General features: G+C 44.7%; 3 protein-coding genes across 3 annotated transcripts in view; 1 reads left to right on the top strand and 2 right to left on the bottom strand.

Moving 5' to 3' along the window:
- The window catches only part of LOC111674366 (disintegrin and metalloproteinase domain-containing protein 33-like), a gene marked incomplete at its 3' end in the record, with an annotated part of 54,103 nt that extends 48,241 nt beyond the window's left edge, over positions 1-5,862 (bottom strand). Inside the window, exon 1 of the mRNA XM_023434511.1 lies at positions 5,591-5,862. Within this exon, the coding sequence (XP_023290279.1) occupies positions 5,591-5,729 (139 nt within the window). The remainder of the gene's footprint in view (positions 1-5,590) is intronic.
- Positions 5,443-11,191, top strand: LOC105700279 (cilia- and flagella-associated protein 206). Its single transcript, XM_012425968.2, has 14 exons — positions 5,443-5,614; positions 6,268-6,422; positions 6,502-6,667; positions 6,734-6,914; positions 7,113-7,282; positions 7,605-7,845; positions 8,200-8,329; positions 8,407-8,514; positions 8,790-8,892; positions 8,983-9,050; positions 9,534-9,682; positions 9,887-9,985; positions 10,043-10,178; positions 10,610-11,191. Exons 2-14 carry the CDS (start codon positions 6,330-6,332, stop codon positions 10,835-10,837), a joined length of 1,872 nt encoding a protein of 623 aa, XP_012281391.1. The 5' UTR covers positions 5,443-5,614; positions 6,268-6,329; the 3' UTR covers positions 10,838-11,191.
- A 154-nt stretch (positions 11,192-11,345) lies between these two features.
- LOC105700277 (nucleolin 1) lies at positions 11,346-17,777 on the bottom strand. Its single transcript, XM_012425964.1, has 5 exons — positions 17,681-17,777; positions 16,133-16,223; positions 15,170-15,459; positions 14,349-14,587; positions 11,346-14,141 (listed from the first exon to the last, which is right to left on the bottom strand). The coding sequence occupies exons 1-5, from the start codon at positions 17,721-17,723 to the stop codon at positions 14,025-14,027; spliced, it is 780 nt and encodes a 259-aa protein (XP_012281387.1). The 5' UTR covers positions 17,724-17,777; the 3' UTR covers positions 11,346-14,024.
- Positions 17,778-21,327: the final 3,550 nt, after the last annotated feature.

The following is a 21,327-nucleotide window of genomic DNA, read 5'->3' as shown; positions in this document are numbered from 1 at the left end:
TAATATTAAAGACATGGTAATTCCACATTTTTAATCGTCGTTAAATACAATTGACGAATGCACCTGTGCAATCTCGCATAGGATAAATAAGAGCGGGGGCGTTAAATTATAGAAAATTTGTCGAGTTTTGCATATCAGCCCGTTAAATATAATCAATGGAGGAGGGTAAACTTTTTAAAAGAAAGTTCACTATCAAGGAATGACAAGAGAAGGGGGGCCGCTATAATTAGCCCCGGGATTACCTGCGCTTTGATTGCGACACATAGGTACTAATGAGAAAATCGCCATGTAAATGGCGAGATATCGCCCGATGCATATGTAGCTGCGTAAGATGGAAAATACCACCGGATTAGACTTGGTACCCGGTTATGTAAGCCTACATGCACTTTACAGAGTTTCCCCGGGTAAGGTACGTGCCGGTACTAGTGCACGTGCCCTCATTTAACTACTAGCAAGTCGTGCAACTGCACTTCGTATAAACCCCGAGATTGTCGCGAAATGCAATTGTCACCGCGCCTCCTCGGCCCATTACATTACCCGGGTTTTTCGGCCAAACAACGAGCTTTTCATAATTTCCCCAACCTCCGTTATCAAACCCTAAGAAAAAATGAAAATTCGGTTGATTTAACGATAATCGTCCGATCGATTGCATTCGATTGATCTCTCTCTAAAAAAAAAAAAAAAAAGAAAAAAATGCAATTCCTTCGAGCGAAGGGAACTTGCAGATGTTCTTTCTTCTTTTTTTTTCGCAATTTTCTTACACGCAAACCGTGAAACTAACGAGCGCAAACTTTCTCGCTTAATACGGGTGTGTACATCGACATACGTGGATTACACGAGTGTCACGCCTCCGGCGATGCGCCGTATAAGAACGAGTTTCTGATTCCGAATTTGCATACCGCGTCGACGGGTCTTGCGAGTCGTCAATGAAAAATCCAATTTGCGTCCTAACCGACATACGGGGGATTACCGGGAAGTACGTGCGACACATAGGATGTTGCGCAAATGAAAGATGCCCTCTCGTGGTTTAGTCAGACCGATGACTAGTCTTCTAGGCGCCGTATTACCGCGAGCAATGACGAATGGATTCCGGCCACTTCCGAATTCCATCCCACGTACTCACGGCGATCAGCTGATCGGATACTCGTGGAGACGACTAGATTCCTAGGATAAGTACGCGCCTGCAATCCCGAATCCCTAATATCCTGCGACCCTGGCGGTCCTTCCAAAAATCCCGGAAAAGGAACACCCGTGACCGATGGCCGAGAAAATATTTCTTATCTCATTCTCTTCACTTTTCATCTGATCTTTTATCTTCCCTTCATCTTCCACGTAACTTTCATGAAAAAATGGTACGGCACCACGTACGATTACGTTTCCACCGTCCGAAGTTTTCCCTTCCGCTCGATCTTCAATTTTCTATCTCGCGAAAAAGTCATTTTCATGTCGTGAAAAAGAAAGAAAAAAAATAAATAAATCCCCGAAATTCGCGTTTGAATGAACGGACCGGGGGACGTCTTATTTTACCCGGAACCGTTCGAGTCTATGATACTAAAATCATAATTAAATGAAAATAACTGAAATTAACTAAAACTACCTACACCAACTCCAAGTCCTTTCTCCTCCACAAGAGAAAAAGAAAAGAAAAAAAAATACAGAAACATCCTTACATCCCTAAATCTAATTAAACCATTTTAATTCCACCCCATGGCAGAGATTACTTCACCCAAGAACCATCATATCCAACCACGAGGATATGTGCTCACCCTTGGCGAATAAATGATAAAGAAATAATATGCATAGATCGGTGAAGATTAGTTGGTATTTTTTTTTTTTTTTTTTGGACAACGCGTTAATTAGCGTCATTTTTACGGGGATTTAGGGGGAAACGAGCAGGGAGGTACTTAAGGACAATATCGGGACGTAATTCGAGAGTATCGCCATTAGGAGTGACACTTAGCCGAGAAACTTCCTGCTATCGAACGTCCGGAATAGGGTTTACCCACTGGCGGACAATGGGGCGCCTTATGGACCGATATAAGCCGATATAAACCGATATAAGCCGATATAAACCGATATAAGCCGATATAGACCGACATAAACCGACATGAACCCATATAAACCTACATGGGACCTCCGGCCATAAGAGAGACGGGCCGAACTATGGCCTCCGGTAATATCGGCGAAATGTATTTATCACGGGGGGGGAAAGGGAAGAGGCTTCTTATTAATCGGTCATGGGTCGAGGCGAGCGTTAACGAGTCATCGAGCACCGGAAGTGGGTGACTCTTCGTGTTCGACGACCCCCGACGTCGATGAGCATGAAAAAAAGGAAAAAAGAAAAAAAAAAAGAAAACGGGGGAAAAATGTATATCGACAGATGGGAGGCGTAACTCTCTGGGACGAGGGAGAACAATAAAAAAAATACCGCGGAGAAACTGGGAAACGGTCTGGAATAAATGGCAGGTGCGTAGGATTTTTTTTTTTTTTTAATGGTGAACCATCGGACCACGTGGTCATTGACAATCAGAGTCACCCTCTCGAGTGCCAAAGGGTTAACATTCGCAAAAGTAGGAATTTCCTGGGGCCTCCTCGTAGCAGGATTTCCGCTTAAAAGAGCATTCTCGAAAATTGGCCCTCGATTTAGAAAAATGTCCACGTAGACCGGATCGATCGTCACGTACGATCGATCGATTTTCCAATGCCGGATGTTGCCTCATCGACCGTGCGTCAAGAAGGCGAACGCGGCGAGCCGTTCGATCGACGATCGATCCGATCGATCGATCCCACCTTCGACATCCCTTAAGTACGATCAATCGATATAATTCGATCCCACGTCTCTTCCCTTGCGTTAACGATCATTTGCAATACCAGAAGCCTCGTAAATCGAATCATCATACATAAACCTTAATGATGGACCCCTTAAAAAAATTCAATTACCAGGAAGTAATTAACAATTTTCTTTTTTTCTTTTTTTTTTTCTTTCCTGGAAAACGCACGGCACGTACTTTTAAATGAAACTCCCAGTTAATTTTTCCATCTTTCGCGTAAATTCACCCGTACTCCTTTTTCCAACCGGTGATTTAAATTCTTCCAGAAATTTGTCAACGTCCATCCAGTTAAGAGAGTGACTACATTAAAGATAATACTCGACGAAATTGCTACATTGCAGTAATTTCTCCCCGATACTCCGGATGACTCTTCCGAAGCTTAATTATACGTGGCCGTGATAAAGCATGACTGACCGAGGGACGATAATTATATTTTGAAACGACCCGATAAAACGACGAGGCCAAGTCGTCGAGAAACGCGGTATCAGGGACGGTGGATCGAATTTATGATAATGGCGCGGCACTTTATCACAAGTTCGTGTCCTAGGGCACTATTATTCCTGCAATTCGAAACCGGGGTGGAATCATACAGATTCGTTGGCATCTAGGAATAAAATGGAAAAGACCACCCCTGATCGTTGAATCCAAATAAAAATTCTCGCGAGTACACTTAGACCGTCAGAAAAAAAATCTAACACATCTCCCAAAAAAACAAAAGCAAGAAAAAAGAGATTGCAAATGGAAAATCGAAGCTCGGTGGAGGAACGACGAAAAAAAATGCGTTCACCTTTAATTCGCATAAAAATAAAATAAATAATGAAAAAAAAATCGAATTTCGCATCAGCACATCATCTTCGAGGCTCACTTCCGGGGAAAGATAAAGAGCGAGATGAGAAGCACCTCTTGGGTCGCAACCTCGAGTTAATCGGGAGGAAAAAAAAGAAGGAAAATAAAATGAAAAAAAAAAATGTCAACCATCCCGAGCAATCGAAAACGCGAAAAATTCGTTCAAAGTAACGCGGCCACCCGAGGCCGATTAAAAGCCCCCCGGGCATGTTTTTTAATGCAATTTCAATCACACGGCTCGCATAGAAAAACGCAGCAAAACGGGGGGAAAAAATAGGAAGAGAGGTGGAGGGGGAAAAAAAACCGAAGCATTACCACCAACCACGCCGGCGAACCGATATTTTTTAAAAGCCGGCTTTTTCCGCGATTTTAATCGATATTTCCTCCCCCTGGCCCGATTTATTGCACTTACCCTCCTCGACCCTTCATACATCGTTCGGCATTAACGACGTTCCCCCCTCGTTACGTCCCCTAATTGCATCGACGGTGCATCCCATGATGCGCTTCATTCGGCATTCGAACTGTGACGATAATTCGTGTCCTCTGGGACCTTTTTTTTTTTTGCTGGATTTTCCCCGTAAATCTAGTGCGCCCTTTTCGGGATAATTTAACGATAGAGTTGTCGAAACACTTTTGAGATGATTCAACATTAGGAATATTGGTCCGGATGTTTCTTCTCGGCAGGAATAAATGGCCAAAGTGTAACGATCTGATTTTCCTAATTCAATCGTTTTGAACGATCTGATTTTCTTAATTCAATTGTCATCATTTAATCGTATATAAATGAAGAGGTACAGGTGCAACTTTCACGACATTACGCCCGGTAATCGGATAAACCTTCGAGTGGGAAGCGTCGTTATTTGCTTAAGTAGGTAAAACGCAATTAGGATGCAATTGCAGTGCATGTCCGGCGTACTTGGCGTGGAACGCTCCCACGTTTCCGCGGAAGGGAAAGAAATGCATTTTCGCGTTAATAATAATACGATCGGCCGAAAATCTGCACTAAAATAAAGTGCCTAAGACTGGACACTGACAATAAAAAAAAGACAAAGGACAATGATATCGTAAACAACCTATCCAAAATTATTCTTCCTGGCTTTTATGTTGATTTATATTCCACTTGATAATTAAAATGTTGATAAATAAAACGCCTGAGAATGGTAGAGCTATCAAAACAAAGAGACAATAAACTTACGAATAACCTTCCGAAATAACCTTTCCGTATGTTTCACGGTGATTCATACCTAACTACCGTTTCAGCACTTGATTACTTTTTTTCCCCTTGAAATACGCCGTCGTAATTACCAAGTAAATTATTCCCCCCAGAGAAAGTACCTCTACAACCTACGGTAACGAACGTTCAAGGTAGAAACCGTTCGAATGATAAAGAAAAAAAAAAGAAAAGAAAAGGAACCTAAGAACCCATTCCGAGTCCTGTCCACGTGGTTCGGCATGACTCACGGTTCGATTTTGAATATTTCCTTCAAAACTGGTTAATTCCATAAACACGCACATTATGTGCGTCACACCCCCCGTGGAAAATCCTATCCCTTATATAATTATTAAAAAGTATACATATGCATATATACATATACAGACCTAACCTCTACCCACGTGGGCCAAGGTAGCTACAGGTCGAAACGTTCGCCATCCGAATTTCGTTAATATTTAAATGCGCCTTTAGGAAATAACTAATTTTACGTGAAAGGTGAATTAGTTACCGGGAAGGATTGAAAGAAGAAAAAAAAAAAAGAAAAAACGGGTAGAGTGCTTGGAAAAATATATGCTGGGAGTCAAGGTTAGGTTAGAAAAACGAGCGTGGGGGGAGAGCGCGCGAACCGTCTCGTGGTTTCGATATCTCGCTAGTGGCGTGAATCGATGGCGTTGTTCGAGCTGTCAGAGCCGTGGCTTACCTTGACGAGCTGCTCGTGCGGCAGGTACGACGGCAATCGCGACGAGGAGCACCAATAGGAGCACCGATTTCCACTGCACCTGGCCGGCGGCGCACCTGACTGGCCGCGCGTGGGCCCACCACCAAATATCACTGGCCATGTTTCGCGCTGCGCTTCGATTCGCCGTCTCACGCGAGCATGCTTACGGCAATTGTCCCCTCGTCCCTCTCTCTCGCTCTCTCGGTCGCGACCACTCGAACGAACCGACACCCACTCCGATCAGACGTCCCAGCCCGACTGGCTGCGCGGAACAACGGACCGTCGCGACCAGCGTGAAGTCGGCCGCGCCCCCTATCCCGCCGACCCGAAGACGCCCGAGGACGCCCGAGCTCGGCCGAACGCCCCTGCGAGCCTACGCGCGAAATTTCAAACCACGCGCCGGTCACGACTCGATCTAAAAAGGGTTTTGACAGTTTACGCATAATAATTCGGGAGTTTTATGTATACCGAGGGTTGCGAATATCGAGGCCTTCTTTGAATCGGTTGGTCGTATATCCCGATGCAAATTGCCAGCTTTCAGTGGGGCGGACGAAATTGCCGGGACAATAACTCTGTACACGCGACAATTATTACGTATCCAGGAGCATATCGACCAAACTTATCGCGCACGAAGTTCAACTCGGCTTTGAATTTGACAGTTAATGCGGCCAAAGCAGCGTTGACGTTTCGGCAGGACTGATTCTGGGCTTGTCAATTAAAAATGGACCTTTTGAAAAAGAACATGGTTCGGAAGATCGGGAATTTCTGCGAAGAGAGGGAAGTCAACGTGCCAAGTGATTTGATATCCTTTCTGGTAAAATTCCAGATACTTAACATAATTTATATTAATTTGATACGTCAATTTAGTTAAATATATCGAGATTCGTTATCAGCTTAATCTGTGCAATTTGAGCCCGGTTTATCATGTGCACCCCGAGGACGACGTCGACTCGGCTAAAATCGTCGAAGTAGTGACGGAGAAGCTTTTAGACCAGCAAAGGCCAAGTCTAGTGACATTAAGGATCCAGTTGTACTTCGCGAAGCACTATAATAGCAGAGGTGAGCATTAACGGTGATAAGGCACCTGATAAATCCTCGCTGAAAGACGAGCTTTCTTCCGAGCAGATGAAGTCATCAAAAGGCACAGACTTTCTCTGCACAAGAAAACTGGACCCCTCATCTTGGAAATCTGCGAGACCGAAAGATTATCTACCGACCGCGATGTCGAAAGGCTTTATCAAAAGATGCTGGTCGTTATCACTCTGCTTAGTGGCCTCGGAAATCCAACCGTTCCTGCAGTCCTGAGGTAAAGCTTCAAATAATCTCTGTATCCCTGAAACACTTCACATGTACGTTTAAAAAATATTCTCACATTTAATTTACACACTTTATAAATTAAAAAAAAAAAATTATTCCAACGCAAGTGTACCAACATATTCCTGCGCGATTTCCCAAAATCATAATCGTGGAATTACACGTTTATTTCGAGGATTTGTATTTTCAGGGAAGTCGCCCTTTCCTTGCAAAGTGTCTATCTCCCATCGGAGCTGACACGTTACGTCAATTTGCCAAAACGTGAAAAAGAGGAACAATTGATGGAGTTGATGTGCATAGTCTCCGGTATACGACTTTTTAACAGGGATTGTCAACGAGGTGGCGAAGGGATCGACGACTGTGAGCAAAAATTCTCTCCCTTTTCTGCGCTGTTAATAAATACATTGTAATTTATTAACATCTTTTACCGAGTTTCGTGATATAAGAATTTCCTTCATACATATCTGATAAACGAACGCTGTAAGTTCAGTACCCACGTGTAATCATTTCCCTGGACAATTTCCGAGGTTTGCATGTCATATTAATATTCTATTTTTATTTACGTTATTCGAATCTTACGTAGCGAAGGTATACACTTTGGGAATACTTTTAACATTTAATTTATTGTAATTAATCTCTTATAAGCGAGGCTATAAATGCTCTCACCCGAAGTAATGTGCAGTGCCCAGTATCCTGCAGCAGGCGGTCTCCAGGACTCGAAATTCGATCCTGGAGCTGCTGGAGAAGTTGATGAAGAAGGTGTACAAATTCACGGCAGCTGTGGAGAACACGATGTCAATTCCACCAGACGACGACGATGACGAGGTTTGCCGTCCGAAGTTTCCATCCCGAGTATGTCAGGAAGACGTCGACTGGGCTATTGAAATGCTCGCTGCGAGCCGTCAACAGGAGATTTACATCAGGTGCCTGGATAATAAATGGACGTTAAAAATAAATACAAGCATACAATAATGTATAAAGAAATCATACGTGAATATATTTGAAAAATTAAAGACACGCCCCGGAGAGAAAACGTCATCCACAAAGCGCATTTGAAACAGCGTCCTTTCTAAAGGCTAAACATTAAGGAAAAATGAAACATTCGAGGAATTAATTTTTCCTTAAACTCTCAATTAACCATATATCAGTGAGGTACACATTTTCCAGGATTCTTTTTTCGCGGATGCGAGAAAAACAATAAGAAACTGCAAAAGACGATCATAGGCAGGAGCAATTTCTGGAGGACATTCTAGCTGGGAGATTTTTCTCTTTTTAAGGAAACTCCTGACCGACGTGGAATTTTGCGAGAACGAGGTCGAGGGTCTCATGGAACGACTTCAGGGTCGACTTTTTAAGCTCCACGACACCGTGCGACATCGAACGGCTATCCCGACCACGCAAGTTTACGTGAGTCCTTCCAAAACGACTAATTAATTCCCCCCGGCTGGAATATAATTATTCCCTTCGACCATTTGCACTTGCAGCCCCAGTTCATAGACCTTGCCGACATTTGGATGAGTCTGCAAGACGAGGTGATCGTCTTGAGCCACATTAACAACTTCCTCTGGCAGCTGCAGAGTTTAACCGTAAAGGTGAAGGCGGTCGTAAAATTGCCGAATGTATTCCTCTTTTCTTTTTTCCCAACCTATTCCCCCCATGAAATGACCCCAGGCCTTGCTTTCGATAATTTCAAGAGACAAGTACCCCCCTGAAAATATTAACTTCAGAAATGGCCGGTCGATCTTATTGTCATGAAAAATTCTTCAGAAAATACGTTCCCCTGCGTTCGGTTCTTCGTACCGGAAATTTCGATCTCGTAATGGGCCGGTATCGTGGGGGAATAATTTCTCGATAATTTGCATTTCAGCACGTCAATGTATACGACGAAGCGCGCCTAGAGGATCTGCTTAAGGGCGGCGAAGTTTTGTCAGATGCCGAGAGACTGGAGCTCCTCATTGGCAAATCGATAAGTAATGCCCACGAGACCGATACAATGCGGAATCGGCGTTAAATTAAACATTTCCGAGATAGTTCCCAGGGATTAACGTGCTCAATTTCAGCGGAATGCGGGGAATGCTCCATTTTCTACCCCAACGTCACCAAGGATTTCGACAAGATTAATTTGGAGGTACCCCCCGCAAATTGTCCCCAGAATCACCGGGATAAAAATCACCACTGAAAACCCCCGATAAAATACCCATAACTATATAATCTTCGAATGAAATTTTCAATTTAATTAACAAGGACATTGAAGCGAAACGTTTATGACAATCGTGCGCGGCGCATTGTTCGAGACTCCGGTTGCATTTACGGTGCTTTCTTCCCGTTTCCTTGAAAAAAAGAAAAAGAGAAATAGCAAAAAGAAACTCCAAGGACACTTCGAGCCGAAAGAAACCATTAACTCTTTTCGCAATTTAAGTGTTATTGGCCTCGTACCGGAAGTTTTTACGACTCGAGCAGCTGCACGGTCGATGCAAGAATTGCAGCCGAGTATTCGAAAAGATTTCCCCTTGTCCGGATACTTTGCGCCATTTTAAGCTTTTCAATCCCATTTAGTAGTCTAGCATTTTCCTTATTAAAAAATAATCCTCGATTCACTGATAAATCGTAGTTTTTAGGGTTCTGTGCTTGGTCCTTGGCAGTCGGGAGAGGAGTCCTTATCCCGGGAAACCCGAATATCGGGGTGGCAAAATGTGGAGGGAAATACTTTGCCTTCAGCTCAATAAAAGCCGCGAGAAGATTCGGCAGAGATCCGGCAAGGTATGCAAACTTTCCATAGACCAAAAAAAAAAAATAAATAGAATAAAAAAAATAAACGTAAATATTGAACGTCCCATCTTATCGTGCTCCCAGAGAAGCTCGCTTCTTCCAATGTTTTTTTTTTTCATTATTCCCCCATAAATGTTTTTACTTTATCACTCCGCAGGGCGATTCAGGGTAATCCTAATTTTATTATCTTTTTAGATACGCGTACGAAGCCCTGGACTTTGTTCGCAATAATCCCGAGTACGTGCACTTGTTCCAGCTGTACGAAGAGATCTCGGCAATGGGCCAAAATGAGGAGTAAGTTCTGAAGAATAAACATTGACGATAAATGATCTCGTGTGACTTTTGTCCCAGGATAATGGAACAAGGCCCTCGATTAAAAGTTCACAACGACCAGGGGGTGCAAACGGACCTCCACCCTTTGCCTTCCAACATCGATAAGAATTACACTTTTAGTATCTGGGAATACAGGAGACGAGCTTTGCAACTGGTGAGCCGAGAAAAAATCAAATTTAATTTAATTAAATTCCTAACTATTCAATCCAATTTTCTATTCAAGCCAAGAAAATATATACCATAATAAACTTCCAGATATTACCCTTTTTTTTTTAACCAAATTCATATTCCAAGCGAAGAATAATCCGAGAAAACGTGAAAAACAAGCATTAGCCATCCGACATTAGCTATTTGTTTATAAACGTACGACTTATAAGCAGATCGTACAATTTATAAGCAAATCGTACAATTGATAAGCAAATCCTTTGGTTGCGATAAAACTGTATAGTAAGGCGCTACGTAGAGTATGGGCGGATCAAAATAGAAGCCATTAAAAAATGTCGATACAAGGACATAGGTGACTCCGTCACCCGGCGTTAACGATGATTAAAAGGGATTTGTAAATAATTTTTCGTTTTTTTCTAGGCTACGATCTGCCGATCCGCGACAACGAGTACCCAGACGAACAAGTCGCACTTCCGTAGTGGCGTCTACGTCCAAGTGGTGCCTCCAAAAAATGAAGAGGTCCAGACGAGAAGAGACAACGGGACGAACACGAAGAAGCTGCTGACGTTCATCTACGGTTTGCGAGGAAGACGGGACGACAAACAGCACATCCTTTCCTTCGCGGAGGACGAGTTGGAGCACCTGTAACAATTCCTCCAGGTACACGAGATCGAAGAAACGAACCTGCCCTCTAATCGGATCATCGGCTTAGCCATTTGGCTACTAAGAGCGCCCGACATTAGGTCCAATATTGCCTGCACGGTCAGACGAATTTCGCCCATACGTCGAAACGGCTCCGTGTTCAGAGTTAAAGACGTTGACAAGGGGTGTTATCAATAAGCCATACCCCCTCGAAAATATCAATAATCAGGATTATCGAATCACCAGAATATGATCAGTATGACAAATCAAATTTTCGTCCGAAATCGTTATTCGATCTAAATGAACATTGTTCGATTATTTTCATTCAATAAATGAAATTCTTTATCAGCATATGCGAGGTGTCTCAAAAATAAAAAAAAAATAATAAAAAAAATATATATATGAAAGCAATATTTTTAATCAGACAAGTTCTTCTTCCAAGTACACATACGAGACATCGCGGTGCGTATGGAGTTAATCCGGTATCTTTCAAAAAGAATATTACTCGTCACTCTTTCGTGTAATCATAAAATGTCCATATCGCGTTTAATAGCGGGTGTCTCACGTGTCCGAAACCGCTGACAGTGTCCGGTAATGGTATTAGTTCTTTAGTCTCTCCTCGCCCCTTTTGGCTTCCATACGACATATACCTTAGGCCAGCGTTAATTAATTTATATTCAAAATACACAAGTTTCTCCACACATCGAGGCGCGGACCGACCGGCAGATCGGGCCGATATATCGATGCAGATATATCGAGACCTCCGCACCTCGACCTCGTGAACCCTAACGCTTATTATACTCTAACTCGAACGCTCGATCCGCACACTTGACTTAAATACGACCAACCCACGTCGTACCGCTCTTTTTCGCTGAATACATTATACGCATTACGCCTTAAGTCTTACGAGTTAGGTCAATTTTTTTTACACCAAAAAAAAACCTACAATTACGACGATATTTAGTAATTACACGTTAATACAATTAAACTTCGCTTAGTAATTAATTTCCGTGTATAATGTAACTATTATACAGAAGAGGTACAAGATGTTGATTTCCTTTCGTTAATCCGTGCCTGCCTATTTATGTTATGCATTTCAATTTCCCTCGGTCTTCCGTTTCGGGTCTCTCCTCGTCGACGTTCACGAAGAGGGATTTACCTTTCTTCTTTTTTCTTTTTCTCTCTCTCTTACTGATCAATGGAAAGGAGAAACCGAAAGGCACGTGGATGGCGACGGCTTGAAGCGGTACCGATCGTGAAAACGCGTTACGGCATATATTTAAAAGGACCTTCCTCGCCGTACATTTCCCGCTTTTCCTCACTTCCATGTTAAGGCGACACGAAAGTCGCATCCGAGGACGTTAAATCATTTATGAAACATATTTATGCAAACCGGGTGTACCGTATTGTCTGACATCTCGCCACGTGAGGGTGGAGGCGCGGAGGAAGGTCCCGACACCCTTGAAATTTCAGATTTGATAACAAAAAAAAAAAATGTTTAAATGCTTATTAACACAAATTCAAAAGGAATGAAGTCTCATGGGTGTCAGAACCTTTCTCCGAGCCTCCATATTCACGTGGTGAAATTTAAAACGATTTTCGGTACCCTCGGTTTGAAGAAAAGCCCCGTAAACAAAAACACCTTCGGATACCATTTTCATATTCCTTTATCATAAGGCGATATGAAAACGATGTCCAGAGGTCTCATTAATGAACCTCTTCTACAAGCTGGGTGTACCGAAACGTTTGACGTTTTACCCGACCGTGGAGGCCCTAAGGAAGGTTTTAACATAAATGAAATTTCATTTTTTACAAATCGGTTTATAGACATTTTATTTATTTACTTTCTTTTTTTTTATCAAACATGAAATCTCATGACTGTCGGGGCCTTCTTTAGGGTCTCCGGGTTAGCGGAATAAAATCTCGAGTAATTCGGTACGTCGAATTAGGTGAAATTTCATGAACAATTGATTACCTCGGATGCCACTTTGATACCGCCTTAAGAGGCCCGAGATCGATTGCCAGTTGGACGTGTGTCAATGGCTTAGTTTACACCGATCATTCGGTACGCCTACTAGAAACACGAATTGATCAAACAATTAGGAAGAGCGATGGTAAATCGACTCGATACAGTGCGCTCGAGAAGCGCGTAACGCCCCATCTTGGTACACCGTTTGCACATTGAATTTAATGAAACAGCTTCAGTACGCATACCAAGTGATCCTTGTAAACTAAGCCAACCATAAGAATTGTGTCGTGTCGCACGTCGGGGGGGCCCGATCGGTGACCTCACAGGCTTGAACATCCTTAAGGTCAATGATTAAAAATCGAAGTTCCCTCTCGCCCAAGGAATCCCGGCGTCAAATGTACAAAGAGACGACCAATCCGACAGCACGTCCCCGCGTATTAGTAGGGTCGGTGTACCTCGACAAGGGGCACCTTTCCACGAGCATCATCGCCGCACAGAGAGTCGCCATTACACGTTAATAAAAGCCAATCGTTGGGTAAATTACAGAAGTCCGTAGAGACCGTCGCGGCTCAAAACGATAAGACGGTATTGGGTTACACACCTCGGAATAATTTGACAACGTAAAAACGGCTTACTGACTATTGGCCAACGTAATCTGCATCCACGCAAATCGAGGCCCGACGAGAGTCTTCGGCAGAGCCTGCTCGCCCGGTCGAGGCTCCTCAAGGAATGGTTTCTCACAATTTTCTCGCAATTTCTCCTTCGTCTCGCAAAATCGCGCGGCCATCTATTAACTTCCCTGCCCGGCAGAAATGTTTACCGTTCCGCTACGCAAGTTTCGGTAATAATGCCCATAAATTAAGAAATTGAACGCCTCCGCGGAAGGTGATACACGCAGAGCAAACGAGTCTCCCAGTTGGGAGACTTAGAATGGAAGTCGATGAAATGCCAGGCCTCGATTTGCACAGAGACGTAGCTGAAGTCTTAACTCGTGAGAGCTGTGTTGCACGTATGTTATGTATATATATATGTGTGTATATATATGTACGTGTATGCTTTCATTCATGTCATTGCATAGTGTATGTCACGCGCGCTCATGTAATGTCTCTGTGTACGTGTTTGGGGCCTACGTGTACGAGATGGAAAGATGCGCGTTGCCATGCGGAACATGTTATACAGTGTTTATTATCTGTCGGAGATCTGCGGGGGGGCTCTGGGGACGACTTAGTTTACGAAGTGGTTCTTGAGGTACTTCATCATACCGAAGGTCCTGAAGCGTTTCACGCCGATGACCTTCATCAGCTCGTCATCGCAGATTGCGAATTGCTTGTTCTTGGGATCCTGAAAGTACGTACTCGAGTTAATACAAAATCATTCACGAGTGAATCTCGTTTATCAAACTTTTCTTCAAACCGAGAGTGTACCTAATTATTTGAAATCGCCCGACATGAACGTGGTCATGAGATCCGGCGATGCAATTTTCCTTAATTATTTCGGCTCTCGGTGAAGAGAACTTTCTTTACGTAGGACTGTTACGAAGACACTTACGTAGAGATTCCTCTCCTTAATGATACTCCACACCTTCTTGACGACCTCGTGTCGGGCCATACGTTCCGCACCAACAACGGAGGCGAGTTCCGGCGACAGGAGGATGGCACGCGTGTAACCACCACCTTTACCTTTGCCGGCACCTTTTTTGCCGGACCCTCCGGACTTCTTAATTTTTCCCCACTCCTCGTCACTGTCGCTGTCGCTGCCCTTCTTTTTGCCCTTCTTATTGGGCTTGCCTGAAAGGTACAACATTAACAAATTAAGGCGATTAAAACCACCCAATCTGGAGTTATCGACAGGTAAGATTAAATCGAACTCGGCGAAACAGGCCGAACATCACAGTATGGTTATTTCTAATCACTGTCCTCCCAAAAGTACATTAACATCAAGTTTAATGCAAAAATTGTACACTGTTAGAAAAGCCCGCACCACACGTGGTGTTCACAAATTAAACGACGCATCGACTGCGGCACAACTAAAGATCCACTTTGCCATTAAAGGTACGTTAAACTTAAACAATCTTGGAGCTGGCTTGATTTGCTTCTGAAAAGAAAACAAAAATTATACCCACTGGAGTACGCCTAATAAATCGCAAGGAAATGTAGCCTCGATAGGGTATTTGAGCAATATCTAGAACCAAGGGCCAGAAATTCATCTCGAGGAGAGTTCGGCATTAAAATGTTAAAAAATATATTCCAATCAATTTGTGGAATTATCATTAGCGATTAGAAATGACCTCTTCCGAGATAATGGGTTCATTTAGATCTCAGGTTGCGTTGATCTGCCCGAATCTTTTCTTCAACTGTATTAATTTGTACCTTTCTTGGGGGCGGGCTTCGCCTTTTTGGGGCTGTACTCCTCATCGCTCGCGTCGTCGTCGCTGGCGCTTTCTTCGTCGTCGGACGAGCCTTTACGCTTGGTGGCTGTCTTCTTGGCTGGACTCCGTTTGGCGGGTTTCTTTTCCTCTTCTTCCTCCTCCTCTTCCGAACCCTCCTCCTCCTCCTCCTCTCCGTCTTCAGACTCTTCGCTGGCAGCCTTCTTCTTCTTTTTGCCACCGTCCTGCTTTTCTTGCAGACTTTCCATGACTAAGTCGTCCACCTCCTTCTTCCTGGAATCGTAGAAAATTACAGGTTAAATTACTATTTCCCTTTAAATGCCCATAATTATGAAAGTGGTATAACTCATTCTTTTTTTATCGAAAAACCTCCCATTATTGTCATTTAAATGTATGCGACTGAAAATATGGATAGCTATTATATTCCATAATTTGTATAAATAAAAAAGATTAAACTACAGGAAATGCAACACATTGGATACCTATCCCTTGGGTTATTTATTTTTCCTCTTTATTTGGGCAAGTTGTTATGCCACTTTCATATCGCCATAAGTGGTTGCATGAAAACTGTCCGAGAAGGAACGAGGTGACGACTTGGGGTGTGTTAGTCGCCACACAGAGATTCTCCGTTTGATCTTGGATGCAGCTGTTAAACTCACTCCTGCGACATTCTAGTCACACGAGCGCCTGCTCTGCATCCGATAAGGTCGTAAGGTCACATTATGGAAAATTCAAGACAAAACAGATACCGGAGAAACGGCATTAGCACGGTCAATAGCACGGCCAAGGGTATCGACAGAACGTACATGTCTTGACAGACATAGGAAGAGTCTGCACGTAACTGTTCTTTCCCATATAATTAGGATAATGGCATGTATTCACGAAATTACAACGGCAATTAAATATGTACCCAAAGCGCAGCGATTCGTCATCTTCCATTTCTTACCTTTCTGAGAGGTTTATGTCCAGTTTCGCTTCAATCTGTTGCCTGACTTTCTTGGCAGACATGGTTGTGAGGTCGGCATCCTTAAGGATGGCTGTAACAATTGCGAATTCATTTATTAATTAAATTTAATTTTTAATACTCGGTAAATCGATCAAAAGTTTTTCTTCAAATTACAATTTTCTCTCATGCTTAAGAACTACATATAACAGAATATCTGGAAAAGTTAGTTAAAAAATACAAGTTTGGAATGAATCGGTCCAGAATGTCTCAAATTGAAATCTGAACGTTCCGATAAACAATTAGAATGTCCCATTTCGCGACATTTTTCAAATCCAATCTATTTTAAGTTTAAAAATTACGTATAACAATGATTAGATCATGAGCGCTCGCCATGGACAATTCAGAGCGGAAGGAGTGCGTGATCGCGCATTCGTTTGCCGCGAAAATGTGTGCAGTGCAGTGACCGCACCTGCCGCACTCCACAGCCGTGTTCTGATTCCAGTTTCCCGCGTTCGCTTGCGATCCAAGATGGCGTCCAAGATGGCGGCGAGCGGTACAGTCGATCGCACCCGGTTTTCGGACCGTTTCGTAGAATTCTGACAGTAAGCCTCAAAGTTAACGATTCCTTACATCTCGCTACCCCGAAAACGGAACCTAACCTCAATAAGGGATAAATTCCGTCGCATCTTCCGTACATACCGAGCAAAGAGTCAAGCTATCGAGATCGCGATGGCGCGCGCGACGCATTTCGGTTGGAAGCGCCGCGCGGACCTCCCCGCCGATCCCGCCTGGTAGAATTGATTACCACGCCACTAACGCGCGGCAAATCGAGGAAGAAACCGATCGGTCGAGTTATATCGGTCATTACGTCGTCTCACTTTCGCCTTGCCTTAGCCGCGTCTGGTATTAATCCGAGAAACCCGCCGCGTCCGCACTTGACGCGCCTCGACGCGTCGCCGTAGGTCTCGGAAATCGAGAGACCACGTCTCATCCTCCCGCCCCTCCTTTGGCGTAAATTGGCCCTTTCCACGAAATCCAGAACAGAGCGGTCCGCGGGCCCCGGTAAATAATTTCCACGTACGACGCGCAGGTTACTCCACGAACGCGCAAGCGAGCGAGACGGCGGACTGGCGCGCGCGGCGCGGACGCGTCACACACGTCCCGCACAAGGACGCTCCCGGGAAAGCTGGAATAATGGGGAAACGGGGCCGAGTTGGAGCTCGAGCCAGGTTGGCACTAAATTCGAAAATAATTATTCGCACCTCTCGGCCGAGGCGGAATTTCGATAAGCGAGCCCCGTTGGGCCCTACATACGTGGAAGGCAGCATCGGGGGCGAACGGCCGAGTAACATGGCCGGCGCTGGGCACGCCATCGGGCCGTGCGCGCTAAGCGAGCCTCGGCCCGCGGCTCCAAGAGTAAACCCCCAGTTTTTCCCCTATATCCCTAAGAGGCCGGCCCCGAAAAAGTTGCGCGTCTCCTCGGGAGGAGCTCCTTTCCGCTAGCCCGAGTCCCCCAGGTGCGGTAAATCGAAGGATATTCCCACTTACCGGCGATTTCCTTGCGGAGCTCGTCCTTGGAGATATCGGCCATGGTGGTGCTGCTCGGTGTGCGTTCTGCTGCCAACTGAGCCGATGCCGGCCGCGGCTCCCGTAGCGTCCATTGGTACAGTCCGCGCCAGCAATGGCGCGCGGCCCGCTCGCAGCGCCCCCCTTTTAGACCCGATATCTCCCGATCCCGGGCCCTTAGACGAATAAGATATACACCGAATCGGGCCAGTTTTTTCTCCTCTACAAGTTTCCCATGACCCGCCACCCGCAATTCGGCGATCCGCCCCTCGAATTTCGCCCTCGTAAATCCGCCGTCTCCAGCGCTTTCGCGCCCGACTGTACTCGGAGCCAGCGCTCGTGGCTGCCGGCGGCGTCCGCGGGTACACTCGCGCGACTCGCCACTCGTCGCCTACGCCCGAAAATTCACCTATGCAAGGAGATATCTCCTCACCCTGGGGTTGTTCGGGCCCAGTGTATACACCAAATCGGGTCAACTTATTTTTCTCGACAAGTTTCTCATGACGCCCCACGCTTAATTTTGCGATTAGAGAGGTCGATTTAGGATTTACCGGAGACTGGGGGAGAGTGCGGGCTGACGCGACTGTACCGATACCGTGGGGCTCTACGCGGCGTTCCAAGTAGACTCCGGTACACTCCGGTGACCTGGCTACGATCCTGATTCTTCCACGATTTTCGGGAACCGTCCTTTCCTGTGAAACGCAAAGTTTAACGCCATTCTATGACCGAAAAGGATCGAAGTCAGGGGCTCGATATTTTTTTGCAGCGTTTTTATCAGTCCTTCTATTTTCGGGAAGGCTTTCCGTGGGTGGCTGCGATTAAACGCGCAGCCACACATTTGATTATCTCCGCTCGTGGCCGCGAGGAGCGCCGCGATTGGTTCTCGGCCCGCGGTACAGTCGCGGGACGCCAAGTGGCGCGCTCCGGTGCACCGCGTGCGTCTTCGGAAATCGATAACTCCTGGACGGGGCCTCGCAGAGGGAAACCGCGTATACCAAATTGGACCAACTTTTTATGCTCTACAAGTTCGTAAGGACCCCTCGCGCGGAATTCCGCGATCCTGGGGAGATAGAGGAGGTGCGACGCGGCGGTGCGAGAGTACCGCCGCGCGCGAGTGTACGCGCAGGCAGTTGGCTTCGCTGCTGCGTCTCGGGTACAGTCACGCCGAGCGAACGCGAGTCTCCTGCCCCGAAGTGCCCGACTTCCTTCGCCCATAACTTCTTAACCCCTGGTCGTAGACGGAAATTCAACTCGCGAGATCGGGTCGATATTTTACACTGCATTTTTTTCTTACGATGCCCCATAGCGAATGTCGCCTCCCCACGGAGCCATGACGAGATTTCTCGAGGCCATGCGGGAGAAACTTTCCGAACGGACTGCACCGCGTCGGGTAAGTTCATTCCTCGGTTAATATCTACCCAAAGTCGCATGTAAATTCGATCCCGCGAGCAGCCGTTCGAGCTTCCCGACATTTTTTCACCCGACTTGCAACTCTGGATTTCTGTATTTCGAGGCTGGGGAATTATTCGACGACCAGGAGGATGCATCGAACCGCCACGGGTGTTTGAACGATCCAAGATGGCCGCCGCATTTTTCCCGCATACAGACGCAGAGAAGCTGGCCCACGCCGAGGTTTTGTACGTATTCTATCCATGAAGTGCTCTAAGAAATTTTGTAAACGTGGAATGGATCTTCCTACGGGACTCCACGTGCTCGGTTTTTCTCAAAGCGTGGGGTTATCGATACCAGAATATATTTCCGAGAGGAATATCGTTTTCCCACACAATTTCGCTCGGCATCCGGTTGACTTGCGTTGATCCGTCGAAAAGTTACGGTTCGCCAGATTTCTTGCAGCGGTTCGCTCGGATTATTTAGGCGACGAATTTTCCAGGCTGTTCACGACATCCCTGACAGGAAAAGGGGGTCATTTCTTTGTTACGCAGTTCTTGCGAAAGCGGTTGCTGATTTGACGCGAAATTATTGATATTTTCTGAAGGACCCGCGGATCGGTGACGCCGTCTCGCGGTGGATGTCGGAACCACGTAGCGCCGCTGCGAACAAGGGAGGTCGATAAAGGGGAGTACCTTTTATTTTTTAATGGCTTTATTTAATTAATGGTTAGAAAAGTGCCACGTAGTATTAATGTGAAATCAAATCTCTGCACTTACCAACGGAAGAAATAAAGGAATAAAATATTTAGCATATAATTACGACCGAGATTCGTACTTTTTTTGGTATATTCAATTGTTTGTCAGTTTATTGATTAGTTTACCAAGCTTCGCGCCTCCGCGCTCGCTACGACAGTAATTTCTCTCACGGAATTGAAAGACTTTAACAAGAGTTATTATAATTATAATAAACACTTTTATTGGGCGACTTATGCGCATTGCAAAAGAAGAGACTACATTATTTCTACATCGTGACGAGGCACCACGTACAGTCTACTTTCGTATTGCGGTAAACGTTACCATATTATTACAGATAATGGAAGCACGGACGACTCGTATACGTGCACTTCTTATTAAATTACGCACTTAGGCCGTTACTTGGGATTCGCCCGAAAGAAGAACGCCAATCGGGCGTAACGCCCTCGTAGTCATTAAAATTAACATAAAGGGTTAAATGAAAATTCGACTAGAGGACAATGCCTATATACTAAGCTATAGCTTGTATACTCAGAGTAACGAATTCGCCTTACTCGCGGCAGCTTTTCACTTACGTATAATTATTGTCGATCTCAACTGGCGAGTCATACATATTAACAAATCTCTCTCAACAATTATAATTAAAGTCGCACCTAAAGTTTTATTAAAGGGTCATTCAATATACTTCAAAACGTCAAAATATGTATAAAACATTTTTCCAAACTGAATGCACGAAATTATTTTAAACCACACCACGTGATTATGGAGGTCTTATGAGCGCGAAGGAGGAACGCGATGCAAATTAAATTTATTTAAAAAAAAATATATGCACATGTGGTTGGTTCTAGTCTGGGATAAATGAACACATTTCTTTTTCTTTTTTTTTTAAATGAAATTTCAAGGGCATTGCGAAGCCTTAGGGCTTTCATAAGCACGTGCTGAAATTTCAAATGATTCGTTGCATCCAATTTGGAGACGAGTTGTATAAATATTTTGACGTTTTGATATATATATTGAATGACCCTTTCGTATCGCCATGAACTCGAGAAAATGGCGAACCAGTTCGAGTAAAGACGCGTGTAGAAAAAAAGCCGCAACTTAGGATAACTAATTACAATTGCGTAGAGTGTCTGGAGAGAATGTACAAAATCGATTCGCTTCGACTATTTTCGTGAAATATTTTTCAGATTACACATTAAGGCACATAGGAGATGGAATTACAAGGAAACAGAGCGAATGGCTGCTGTTCTTTTTCTGTTAGATTATTTCGCTCCGGTTCAAAGGTAAAGAGAAATACGAGAAAACGCGACCTCGCCTGCGCGTTCCGAAAGGAATTATTTCCCAGCACGCGGGGTCGCGAGTTAATAATTAATATTGCGGCGAAGGAAATGAGGTGTCGAGTTTCGGTATTTCGAGAGGTCAAAGAGAACACCTTAATACGAATGGCGATATCTTTAAATCTTGAATTTTCCTGCCCGATATGTA

The sequence above is a fragment of the Orussus abietinus genome, unplaced genomic scaffold, assembly GCF_000612105.2.
Source record: "Orussus abietinus isolate OABI.00-Male unplaced genomic scaffold, Oabi_2.0 scaffold18, whole genome shotgun sequence".
NCBI lineage: Eukaryota > Metazoa > Arthropoda > Insecta > Hymenoptera > Orussidae > Orussus > Orussus abietinus.
This window is presented reverse-complemented; position numbering and strand designations above follow the sequence as displayed.

Excerpts from the sequence above, each read along its gene's own strand:
- LOC105700279 (XM_012425968.2), top strand. The coding sequence starts at position 6,330 with ATGGACCTTTTGAAAAAGAACATGGTTCGGAAGATCGGGAATTTCTGC. Across the intron at positions 6,423-6,501 it reads GTGATTTGATATCCTTTCTG|CTTAATCTGTGCAATTTGAG; the intron begins GTAAAATTCCAG and ends ATTCGTTATCAG. Across the intron at positions 10,179-10,609 it reads GGAGACGAGCTTTGCAACTG|GCTACGATCTGCCGATCCGC; the intron begins GTGAGCCGAGAA and ends GTTTTTTTCTAG.
- LOC105700277 (XM_012425964.1), bottom strand. The coding sequence starts at position 17,723 with ATGGCCGATATCTCCAAGGACGAGCTCCGCAAGGAAATCGCCG. Across the intron at positions 15,460-16,132 it reads GACATAAACCTCTCAGAAAG|GAAGAAGGAGGTGGACGACT; the intron begins GTAAGAAATGGA and ends CTACGATTCCAG. Across the intron at positions 14,588-15,169 it reads GAAGCCCGCCCCCAAGAAAG|GCAAGCCCAATAAGAAGGGC; the intron begins GTACAAATTAAT and ends TGTACCTTTCAG.